The sequence below is a fragment of the Pseudopipra pipra genome, chromosome W, assembly GCF_036250125.1.
Source record: "Pseudopipra pipra isolate bDixPip1 chromosome W, bDixPip1.hap1, whole genome shotgun sequence".
NCBI classification, from domain to species: Eukaryota; Metazoa; Chordata; class Aves; order Passeriformes; family Pipridae; genus Pseudopipra; species Pseudopipra pipra.
Window position 1 is genome coordinate 41,968 of NC_087580.1, and position 13,028 is coordinate 54,995.

The 13,028-nt window shown below is 46.2% G+C and overlaps 2 protein-coding genes across 2 annotated transcripts in view; one reads left to right on the plus strand and one right to left on the minus strand.

The window, feature by feature from the left end:
- LOC135404761 (uncharacterized) overlaps window positions 1–13,028 on the plus strand; it is a 257,462-nt gene that overhangs the window by 7,090 nt on the left and 237,344 nt on the right. The window lies entirely within an intron of this gene.
- Window positions 1–13,028, minus strand: part of LOC135406465 (flotillin-1-like) — a 44,069-nt gene that overhangs the window by 3,971 nt on the left and 27,070 nt on the right. Inside the window, 1 exon segment of the mRNA XM_064640829.1 lies at window positions 11,943–12,080. Coding sequence (XP_064496899.1) covers window positions 11,943–12,080 — 138 coding nt within the window.

Sequence of the window (13,028 nt, forward strand, 5' to 3'; positions counted from 1 at the left end):
CCCCTAAATCCCACATTTCCCCCCCCAAATCCCAAATTCCTGGAAATCACACCCAAATCCCATTCAAATTCCCACCTGGGACACCCAAAATCCCGGGAATTCCACCCAAAATCCCGGGAATTCCACCCAAAATCCCGGGAATTCCACCCAAGTCACGGGTTTGGCAGAAAAATCCCGGATTTCCCCCCAAAAGTCCCAGATTTTTTCCCCTAAATTCCAGATTTCAGACCGAAAATCCCAGATTTTTTCCCCCCAAAATCCCAGATTTCCGATCAGAATCCCGGATTTCCGACCAAAATTCCCAGATTTCAGAAAAAACCCCCAGAGTTCAGACCAAAATCCCAGATTTTCAGCCAAAATACAGAGTTTTTTTCCCCAAATTTCCACATTTTCCCCCAAAATTCCGAGATTTCAGACCAAAATCCCAGATTTCCCCCAAATTTCCACATTTTCCCCCTAAATTTCACATTTCAGACCAAAATCCCAGATTTTTCCCCAAATTTCCACATTTTTCCCCTAAATTTTACATTTCAGACCAAAATCCCAGATTTTCCCCCAGATTTCCCATGTTTTTTTCCCAAAATTCCCACATTTCAGACCAAAATCCTGGATTTTCAACCAAAATTTCCAGATTTCAGACCAAAATCCCAGATTTTCAATCAAAATCTCAGATTTTTCCACAAAATTTCCACATTTCAGACAAAAATCTCGGATTTTAACCTGAAATTCCAGATTTTCCCCCTAAATCCCAGATTTCAGATAAAAATCCCAAATTCCCAGAAATTACCCCAGAATTCCACCCCAATTCCCACCTGGGACAGCCCAAAATCCAGGGAATTCCACCCAAAATCCAGGGAATTACGACAAATCCCAGATTTTCCCCCAAAAGTCCCCGAATTTTCCCCCAAATCCCAGATTTTCCCCCCCAAAAGTCCCCAAATTTTCCCCCAAATCCCAGGTTTTTCCCCCAAAAAGTCTCTGAATTTTGTTCTAAATCCCAGATTTTTCCCCCCAAATTCCCAGATTTCAGACCAAAATTTCTCAATTTCCCACCAAAATCCTGGATTTCAGATTTTCCCCCAAATTTCCCAGATTTCAGACCAAAATCCCAGATTTTCCCCCCAAATTCCCCATGTTTTTCCCCCAAATCCCAGATTTCCAACCAAAATCCTGATTTTCAGCCCAAAATTCCCACGTTTCAGACCAAAATCCCAGATTTTCAACCAAAATTTGCAGATTTCAGACCAAAATCCCACATTTCAGACAAAAATCCCAGATTTCCCCCACCAAATCCCAAATTCCTGGAAATCACACCAAAATCCCACCCAAATTCCCACCTGAGACACCAAAATCCCGGGAATTACACCCAAAATCCAGGGAATTACGACAAAGTCATTGGTTCAGGAACAAAATCCCAGATTTTCCCCTCAAAAGTCCCCGAATTTTCCCCAAAATCCCAGATTTTTAAGCCCCAAAATCCCAGATTTTTAAGCCCCAAAATCCCACATTTTCCCCCAAAAGTCCCCGAATTTCCCCCTAAATCCCAGATTTTTAAACCCCAAAATCCCAGATTTTTAAGCCCCAAAATCCCAGATTTTTAAGCCCCCAAATCCCAGATTTTCCCCCAAAAGTCCCCGAATTTTCCCCTAAATCCCAGATTTTTAAAACCCAAAATCCCAGATTTTTAAGCCCCAAAATCCCAGATTTTTAAGCCCCAAAATCCCAGATTTTTAAACCCCAAAATCCCAGATTTTTAAGTCCCAAAATCCCAGATTTTTAAGCCCCAAAAGTCCCCGAATTTTCCCCTAAATCCCAGATTTTTTCCCCCAAAATCCCAGATTTCAGATCAAAATCCCAGATTTCCCCCCCCAAAATCCCAGATTTCAGATCAAAATCTCCCGTTTTCAACCAAAATCTCGGATTTTGCCCCAAAATGTCCAGACTTCGGATCAAAATTCCAGATTTCAGACGAAAATCCCGAATTTCAGATCAGAATCCCAGATTTTCCCCCGAATTTTCAGATTTCCAACCAAAATCCTGGATTTCAGATGAAAATCCCAGATTTCCAACCAAAATTCCCAGATTTCAGACCAAAATCCTGGATTTCCCCCCAAATTCCCACCTTTTCCCCCCAAATTTCCACATTTTTCCCCTAAATTCCCACATTTCAGACCGAAATCCCAGATTTTCAACCAAAATCCCAGATTTCCCCCCAAATTTCCACATTTTTCCCTTAAATCCCACATTTCCCCCCCCAAATCCCAAATTCCTGGAAATCACACCCAAATCCCATTCAAATTCCCACCTGGGACACCCAAAATCCCGGGAATTCCACCCAAAATCCAGGGAATTCCACCCAAAATCCAGGGAATTCCACCCAAAATCCAGGGAATTCCACCCCAAATCCAGGGAATTCCACCCAAGTCACGGGTTTGGCAGAAAAATCCTGGATTTTCCCCCAAAAAGTCCCAGATTTTTTCTCCTAAATTCCAGATTTCAGACCGAAAATCCCAGATTTTTTCCCACTAAATCCCAGATTTCCGATCAGAATCCCGGATTTCCGACCAAAATTCCCAGATTTCAGAAAAAACCCCCAGAGTTCAGACCAAAATCCCAGATTTTCAGCCAAAATACAGATTTTTTTCCCCAAATTTCCACATTTTCCCCCAAAATTCCCACATTTCAGACCAAAATCCCAGATTTTTCCCCGAATTTCCACATTTTTCCCCTAAATTTCACATTTCAGACCAAAATCCCAGATTTTTCCCCAGATTTCCCATGTTTTTTCCCCAAAATTCCCACATTTCAGACCAAAATCTTGGATTTTCCCCCAAAATCAGGGATTTCAGACCAAAATCCCACATTTTTCCCCTAAATCCCAGATTTCAGACAAAAATCCCAAATTCCCAGAAATTACCCCAGAATTCCACCCCAATTCCCACCTGGGCCACCCCAAAATCCAGGGAATCACACCCAAAATCCAGGGAATTCTGACAAATCCCAGATTTTCCCCCAAAAGTCCCCGAATTTTCCCCTAAATCCCAGATTTTTCCCCCAAAAAGTCTCTGAATTTTGTCCTAAATCCCAGATTTTCCCCCCCAAATTCCCAGATTTCAGACCAAAATTTCCTGATTTCCGACCAAAATCCTGGATTTCAGATTTCCCCCCAAATTTCCCAGATTTCAGACCAAAATCCCAGATTTTCCCCCCAAATTCTCCATGTTTTTCCCCCAAATCCCAGATTTCCAACCAAAATCCTGATTTTCAGCCCAAAATTCCCACGTTTCAGAGCAAAATCCCAGATTTGCAACCAAAATTTGCAGATTTCAGACCAAAATCCCACATTTCAGACAAAAATCCCAGATTTCCCCCAGCAAATCCCAAATTCCTGGAAATCACACCAAAATCCCACCCAAATTCCCACCTGAGACACCAAAATCCCGGGAATTCCACCCAAAATCCAGGGAATTACAACAAAGTCATTGGTTCAGGAACAAAATGCCAGATTTTCCCCTCAAAAGTCCCCGAATTTTCCCCAAAATCCCAGATTTTTAAGCCCCAAAATCCCAGATTTTTAAGCCCCAAAAATCCCACATTTTCCCCCAAAAGTCCCCGAATTTTCCCCTAAATCCCAGATTTTTAAACCCCAAAATCCCAGATTTTTAAACCCCAAAATCCCAGATTTTTAAGCCCCCAAATCCCAGATTTTCCCCCAAAAGTCCCCGAATTTTCCCCTAAATCCCAGATTTTTAAAACCCAAAATCCCAGATTTTTAAGCCCCAAAATCCCAGATTTTTAAGCCCCAAAATCCCAGATTTTTAAACCCCAAAATCCCAGATTTTTAAGTCCCAAAATCCCAGATTTTTAAGCCCCAAAAGTCCCCGAATTTTCCCCTAAATCCCAGATTTTTTCCCCCAAAATCCCAGATTTCAGATCAAAATCCCAGATTTCCCCCCCCAAAATCCCAGATTTCAGATCAAAATCTCCCGTTTTCAACCAAAATCTCGGATTTTGCCCCAAAATGTCCAGACTTCGGATCAAAATTCCAGATTTCAGACGAAAATCCCGAATTTCAGATCAGAATCCCAGATTTTCCCCCGAATTTTCAGATTTCCAACCAAAATCCTGGATTTCAGATGAAAATCCCAGATTTTCAACCAAAATTCCCAGATTTCAGACCAAAATCCTGGATTTTCCCCCTAAATTTCCACCTTTTCCCCCCAAATTTCCCCATTTTTCCCCTAAATTCCCACATTTCAGACCGAAATCCCAGATTTTAAACCAAAATCCCAGATTTCCCCCCAAATTTCCACATTTTTTCCCCCAAATCCCACATTTTCCCCCCCTAAATCCCAAATTCCTGGAAATCACACCCAAATCCCATTCAAATTCCCACCTGGGACACCCAAAATCCCGGGAATTCCACCCAAAATCCCGGGAATTCCACCCAAAATCCAGGGAATTCCACCCAAAATCCAGGGAATTCCACCCAAGTCACGGGTTTGGCACAAAAATCCCAGATTTTCCCCCAAAAGTCCCAGATTTTTTCTCCTAAATTCCAGATTTCAGACAGAAAATCCCAGATTTTTTCCCCCCAAAATCCCAGATTTCCGATCAGAATCCCGGATTTCCGACCAAAATTCCCAGATTTCAGAAAAAAACCCCCAGAGTTCAGACCAAAATCCCAGATTTTCAGCCAAAATACAGATTTTTTTCCCCAAATTTCCACATTTTCCCCCAAAATTCCCAGATTTCAGACCAAAATCCCACATTTTGTCCCAAAACCCCAGATTTTCCCCCAAATTTCCACATTTTCCCCCTAAATTTCACATTTCAGAGCAAAATTCCAGATTTTGTCCCAAAATTCCCAGATTTCAGACCAAAATCCTGGATTTTTCCCCAGATTTCCCATGTTTTTTCCCCAAAATTCCCACATTTCAGACCAAACTCTTGGATTTTCCCCCAAAATCAGGGATTTCAGACCAAAATCCCAGATTTTCAACCAAAATCTCAGATTTTTCCACAAAATGTCCACATTTCAGACCAAAATCCCAGATTTTAACCTGAAATTCCATATTTTCCCCCTAAATCCCAGATTTCAGACAAAAATCCCAAATTCCCAGAAATTACCCCAGAATTCCACCCAAATTCCCACCTGGGACACCCCAAATTCCAGGGAATTCCACCCAAAATCCAGGGAATTCTGACAAATCCCAGATTTTCCCCCAAAAGTCCCCAAATTTCCCCCCAAATCCCACATTTTCCCCCAAAAGCCCCCAAATTTTCCCCGAAATCCCCGATTTTTCCCCCAAAAAGTCTCTGAATTTTGTCCTAAATCCCAGATTTTCCCCCCCAAATTCCCAGATTTCAGACCAAAATTTCCTGATTTCCGACCAAAATCCTGGATTTCAGATTTTCCCCCCAAATTTCCCAGATTTCAGACCAAAATCCCAGATTTTCCCCCCAAATTCTCCATGTTTTTCCCCCAAATCCCACATTTCAGACCAAAATCCTGATTTTCAGCCCAAAATTCCCACGTTTCAGAGCAAAATCCCAGATTTTCAACCAAAATTTGCAGATTTCAGACCAAAATCCCACATTTCAGACCAAAATCCCAGATTTCCCCCAGCAAATCCCAAATTCCCAGAAATTACACCAGAATTCCACCCAAATTCCCACCTGAGACACCAAAATCCCGGGAATTCCACCCAAAATCCAGGGGACTACAACAAAGTCATTGGTTCAGGAACAAAATCCCAAATTTTCCCCTCAAAAGTCCCTGAATTTTCTCCAAAATCCCAGATTTTTAAGCCCCAAAATCCCAGATTTTTAAGCCCCAAAATCCCAGATTTTTAAGCCCCAAAATCCCAGATTTTCCCCCAAAAGTCCCCGAATTTTCCCCTAAATCCCAGATTTTTAAACCCCAAAATCCCAGATTTTTAAGCCCCAAAATCCCAGATTTTTAAGCCCCAAAATCCCAGATTTTCCCCCAAAAGTCCCCGAATTTTCCCCTAAATCCCAGATTTTTCCTCCCAAATTCCCAGATTTCAGATCAAAATCCCAGATTTTCCCCCCAAATTCCCAGATTTCAGACCAAAATCTCCCGTTTTCAACCAAAATCTCGGATTTTGCCCCAAAATGTCCAGACTTCGGATCAAAATTCCAGATTTCCGACGAAAATCCCGAATTTCAGATCAGAATCCCAGATTTTCCCCCAAATTTTCAGATTTCCAACCAAAATCCTGGATTTCAGATGAAAATCCCAGATTTCCAACCAAAATTCCCAGATTTCAGACCAAAATCCTGGATTTTCCCCCAAATTTCCACCTTTTTCCCCCAAATTTCCACATTTTTCCCCCAAATTCCCACATTTCAGACCAAAATCCCAGATTTTAAACCAAAATCCCAGATTTCCCCCAATTTTCCACCTTTTTCCCCCCAAATCCCACATTTCCCCCCCCAAATCCCAAATTCCTGGAAATCACACCCAAATCCCATTCAAATTCCCACCTGGGACACCCCAAATCCCGGGAATTCCACCCAAAATCCCGGGAATTCCACCCAAAATCCAGGGAATTCCACCCAAGTCACGGGTTTGGCAGAAAAATCCCAGATTTCCCCCTAAAAGTCCCAGATTTTTTCCCCTAAATTCCACATTTCAGACCAAAAATCCCAGATTTTTTCCCCACAAAATCCCAGATTTCCGATCAGAATCCCGGATTTCCGACCAAAATTCCCAGATTTCAGAAAAAACCCCAGAGTTCAGACCAAAATCCCAGATTTTCAGCCAAAATACAGATTTTTTTCCCCAAATTTCCACATTTTCCCCCAAAATTCCCAGATTTCAGACCAAAATCCCACATTTTGTCCCAAAACCCCAGATTTTCCCCCAAATTTCCACATTTTCCCCCTAAATTTCACATTTCAGAGCAAAATCCCAGATTTTGTCCCAAAATTCCGAGATTTCAGACCAAAATCCCAGATTTTCCCCCGAATTTCCACATTTTTCCCCTAAATTTTACATTTCAGACCAAAATCCCAGATTTTTCCCCAGATTTCCCATGTTTTTTCCCCAAAATTCCCACATTTCAGACCAAAATCTTGGATTTTCCCCCAAAATCAGGGATTTCAGACCAAAATCCCAGATTTTCAACCAAAATCTCAGATTTTTCCACAAAATGTCCACATTTCAGACCAAAATCCCAGATTTTAACCTGAAATTCCACATTTTCCCCCTAAATCCCAGATTTCAGACAAAAATCCCAAATTCCCAGAAATTACCCCAGAATTCCACCCAATTCCCACCTGGGACACCCCAAATTCAGGGAATTCCACCCAAAATCCAGGGAATTCTGACAAATCCCAGATTTCCCCCCAAAAGTCCCCAAATTTTCCCTGAAATCCCCGATTTTTCCCCCAAAAATCCCAGATTTCTGATCAAAATTTCCAGATTTCCAACCAAAATCCTGGATTTCAGATTTTTCCCCCAAAATTCCCGGATTTCCAATGAAAATCCCCGATTTTCCCCCCAAAATCCCACATTTCAAACCCCAAAATCCTGCATTTCAGACCCCAAATCCCCCCTTTTTCCCTGAATTTCCAGATTTCCAACCCAAATCTTGCTTTTCCCCCAAAATCCCACATTTTGGACCAAAATCCCGGATTTTTTTCCCCCAAATCCCCGATTTTCACACCAAAATATTCAGATTTCAGCCCCAAATTCCCCCAAATGACCCCAAATCCCCCCAAATTACCCCAAATCCCTCAAAGTGACCCCAAATCCCCCAAAATGACCCCAAATCCCCCAAAATGACCCCAAATCCCCCAAAATGATCCCAAATCCCCCCAAATGACCCCAAATCCCCCCAAATGACCCAAAATCCCCCAAAATGACCCCAAATCCCCCAAAATGACCCCAAATCCCCCAAAATGACCCCAAATCCCCCAAAATGACCTCAAATCCCCCCAAATGGCCCCAAATCCCCAAATGACCCCAAATCCCCCGAATTTCCCCCAAACCCCACCTGGGGCAGCCTGTTGAGCACCATCTCGACGACGGCCCCAAAACCCCTCAAAGTGACCCCAAAACCACCAAATTGACCCCAAACACCCCAAAATGACCCCAAAATCCCCCCAAATGACCCAAAATTTCCCAAAGTGACCCAAATCCCCCAAAATGACCCCAAATCCCCCAAAGTGACCCCAAACCCCACATAGAGATCCCAAACCCCCAAAATGACTCCAAATCCCCCCAAATGACCCCAAATCCCCCCAAAATGACCCCAAATCCCCCCAAATGACCCCAAATCCCCAAAAATGACCCCAAATCCCTCAAAGTGACCCCAAATCCCCCCAAATGACCCAAAATCCCCCCAAATGACCCAAAAATCCCCAAAATGACCCCAAACCCCTAAAATGACCCCAAATCCCCCAAAATGACCCCAAATCCCCCAAAATGACCCCAAATCCCCCAAAGTGACCCCAAAGCCCACATAGAGATCCCAAACCCCCAAAATGACTCCAAATCCCCCCAAATGACCCCAAATCCCCCCAAATGACCCCAAATCCCCCAAAATGACCCAAAATCCCCCCAAATGACCCAAAAATCCCCAAAATGACCCAAACCCCTAAAATGACCCCAAATCCCCAAAAATGACCCCAAATCCCCCAAATTGACCCCAAACTCCCCAAAATGACCCCAAATCTCCCCAAATGATCCCAAATCCCCCCAAAGTGACCCCAAATCCCCCAAAATGACCCCAAAGTCCACCTGGGGCAGCCTGTTGAGGACCATCTCGACGACGGCCCCAAAACCCCTCAAAGTGACCCCAAACCCCCAAATGACCCCAAATCCCCCAAAGTGACCCCAAATTCCCCCAAATGACCCAAAATCCCCCAAAATGACCCCAAATCCCCCAAAATGACCCCAAATCCCCCCAAATGACCCAAAATCCCCCAAAATGACCCCAAATCCCCCAAAATGACCCCAAATCCCCCAAAGTGACCCCAAAGCCCACATAGAGATCCCAAACCCCCAAAATGACCCCAAATCCCCCAAAATGACCCCAAATCCCCAAAATGACCCCAAATCCCCCAAAATGACCCCAAATCCCCAAAATGACCCCAAATCCCCCAAAATGACCCCAAACTCCCCAAAATGACCCCAAATCCCCCAAAATGACCCCAAATCCCCCGAATTTCCCCCAAACCCCACCTGGGGCAGCCTGTTGAGCACCATCTCGACGACGGCCCCAAAACCCCTCAAAGTGACCCCAAAACCACCAAATTGACCCCAAAATCCCCCAAAATGACCCAAAATTTCCCAAAGTGACACCAAATAGCCCAAATTGACCCCAAATCCCCAAATTGACCCAAAATCCCCTGAATTTCCCCCAAACCCCACCTGGGGCAGCCTGTTGAGCACCATCTCGACGACGGCCCCAAAACCCCTCAAAGTGACCCCAAAACCACCAAATTGACCCCAAAATCCCCCAAAATGACCCAAAATTTCCCAAAGTGACACCAAATAGCCCAAATTGACCCCAAATCCCCCAAATTGACCCCAAAATCCCCCAAAATGACCCCAAACCCCACCTGGGGCAGCCTGTTGAGCACCATCTCGACGACGGCCCCAAAACCCCTCAAAGTGACCCCAAATCCCCCCAAATGACCCCAAATCCCCAAAATGACCCCAAATCCCTCAAATGATCCCAAATCCCCCCAAATGACCCCAAATCCCCCAAATTTCCCCCAAATCCCACCTGGGGCAGCCTCTTGAGCACCATCTCCACCACGGCCCCAAAACCCCTCAAGGTGACCCCAAATCCCCCCAAATGACCCCAAATCCCCCCAAATGACCCCAAATCCCCCAAAATGACCCCAAAATTCCCCGAATTTCCCCCAAAATCCCACCTGGGGCAGCCTGTTGAGCACCATCTCGACGACGGCCCCAAAACCCCTCAAAGTGACCCCAAATCCCCCAAAATGACCTCAAATCCCCCAAAATGACCCCAAACCCCCCAAAGTGACCCCAAACCCCAATAGAGATCCCAAACCCCCAAAATGACTCCAAATCCCCCCAAATGACCCCAAATCCCCCAAAGTGACCCAAAATCCCCCAAATGACCCCAAATCCCCCCAAATGACCCAAAAAATCCCCCAAATGAACCAAAATCCCCCAATAACCTCAAACCTCCCAAAATGACCCCAAATCCCCCCAAAATGACCCCAAATCCCCCCAAATGGCCCCAAATCCCCCAAAATGACCCCAAATCCCCCCAAATTACCCCAAATCCCCAAAAATGACCCCAAATCCCCCAAATTGACCCCAAACTCCCCAAAGTGACACCAAATAGCCCAAATTGACCCCAAATCCCCCAAATTGACCCCAAAATCCCCCAAAATGACCCCAAAGCCCACCTGGGGCAGCCTGTTGAGCACCATCTCGACCAGGGCCCCAAAACCCCCCAAAATGACCCCAAAATCCCCCAAAATGACCCCAAACCCCCCAAAATGACCCCAAAATCCCCCCAAATGACCCAAAATTTCCCAAAGTGACCCCAAATCCCCCAAAATGATCCCAAATCCCCCAAAGTGACCCCAAACCCCACATAGAGATCCCAAACCCCCAAAATGACTCCAAATCCCCCCAAATGACCCCAAACCCCCCAAAGTGACCCCAAACCCCCCAAAGTGACCCCAAATCCCCCCAAATGACCCCAAAATCCCCCAAAATGACCCCAAATCCCCAAAATGACCCCAAATCCCCAAAATGACCCCAAATCCCCCCAAATGACCCCAAATCCCCCAAAATGACCCCAAATCCCCCAAAATGACCCCAAAGCCCACCTGGGGCAGCCTGTTGAGCACCATCTCGACGACGGCCCCAAAACCCCTCAAAGTGACCCCAAAACCACCAAATTGACCCCAAAATCCCCCCAAATGACCCAAAATTTCCCAAAGTGACACCAAATAGCCCAAATTGACCCCAAATCCCCAAATGGACCCCAAAATCCCCCAAAATGACCCCAAAGCCCACCTGGGGCAGGTGGTTCAGCACCATCTCAACGACGGCCCCAAAACCCCTCAAAGTGACCCCAAATCCCCCAAAATGACCCCAAATCCCCCAAAATGACCCCAAATCCCCCCAAATGACCCCAAATCCCCCAAAATGACCCAAATCCCCCGAATTTCCCCCAAACCCACCTGGGGCAGCCTGTTGAGCACCATCTCAACGACGGCCCCAAAACCCCTCAAAGTGACCCCAAAACCACCAAATTGCCCCCAAAATCCCCCAAAATGACCCAAAATTTCCCAAAGTGACACCAAATAGCCCAAATTGACCCCAAATCCCCCAAATGGACCCCAAAATCCCCCAAAATGACCCCAAACCCCACCTGGGGCAGGTGGTTCAGCACCATCTTGACGACGGCCCCAAAACCCCTCAAAGTGACCCCAAAACCACCAAATTGACCCCAAAATCCCCCAAAATGACCCCAAATCCCCCAAATGACCCCAAATCCCCCCAAATGATCCCAAAATCCCCCGAATTTCCCCCAAACCCACCTGGGGCAGCCTGTTGAGCACCCATCTCGACCAGGGTCCCAAAACCCCCCAAAGTGACCCCAAATCCCCCAAAATGACCCAAAATTTCCCAAAGTGACCCCAAATGACCCCAAATGATCCCAAATCCCCCAAAATGACCCAAAATCCCCCAAATGATCCCAAATCCCCCCAAATGACCCCAAATCCCCCCAAATGACCCCAAAATCCCCCCAAATGACCCCAAACCCCACCTGGGGCAGCCTGTTGAGCACCATCTCTACCACGGCCCCAAAACCCCCCAAAATGACCCCAAATCCCCCAAAATGACCCCAAACCCCTAAAATGACCCCAAATCCCCCCAAATGACCCCAAATCCCCCGAATTTCCCCCAAACCCACCTGGGGCAGCCTGTTGAGCACCATCTCGACGACGGCGGCCTCCTGGAACTGCCCGAAGGCCTCGGCCTTGGCGGCGGCGGCGGCGGCTTCGGCGCGAGCCCGGGAGGACACGGCGGCCGCTCGCGCCGCCCCCGTCACCTGCGGCAGCCCCAAAATTGGGGGGGACCCCAAAAAATCCCACAGGGGGTCAAAAAAATCCCGGGGAACCCAAAAAATCCCCCAGGAACCCAAAAATCCCAAGGGGAACCTCAAGAGTTCTGGGGACCCCAAAAAATCCCACAGGAACCCAAAAAAATCCAGGGAACCCAAAAATCCCAGGGAACCCCCAAAATCCCAAAGGGAACCCCAAAAATCCATGAAGGAACCCAAAAATCCATGAAGGAACCCAAAAATTCCTGAGGGACCCCAAAAATCCAAAAGGGAACCCAAAAATCCCCAAGGGAACCCCAAAAATCCCAAAGGGAACCCAAAAATCCTGGGGAACCCAAAAAATCCCTGGGAGAGCCCCAAAATTCCAAGGGGAACCCCAAAAATCCCACAGGAACCCAAAAATCCCGGGGGAACCCCAAAAAGTCCGGGGAGAACCCAAAATTCCTGGGGAACCCCAAAAACCCACAAGGGACCCCAAAAAATCCCAGGGGAATCCAAAAACTCCCAGGGAACCCAAAAATCCACAGGAGAACCCCAAAAATCCCAAGGGGAACCCCAAAATCCCACAGGAACCCAAAAATCCCGGGGGAACCCCAAAAAGTCCTGGGGGAACCCAAAATTCTGAGGGGAACCCCAAAAATCCCACAGGAACCCCAAAAATCCCAAAGGGAACCCAAAATCCCAGGGGAGCCCAAAAAATCCCAGAGGAACCCCAAAAATCACAAGGGGAACCCCAAAAATCCTCAGGGAACCCAAAAGTCCCAAAGGGAACCCAAAAATCCTTAAAAAGAACCCCAAATCCACAGAGGAACCCCAAAAATCCCAAGGGGGGGACCCCAAAATTCCTGGGAACCCAAAAATCCCACAGGAACCCCAAAAATCCCGGGGGAACCCCAAAAATCCCGGGGGAACCCCAAAAATCCCCTCCCAAAAATC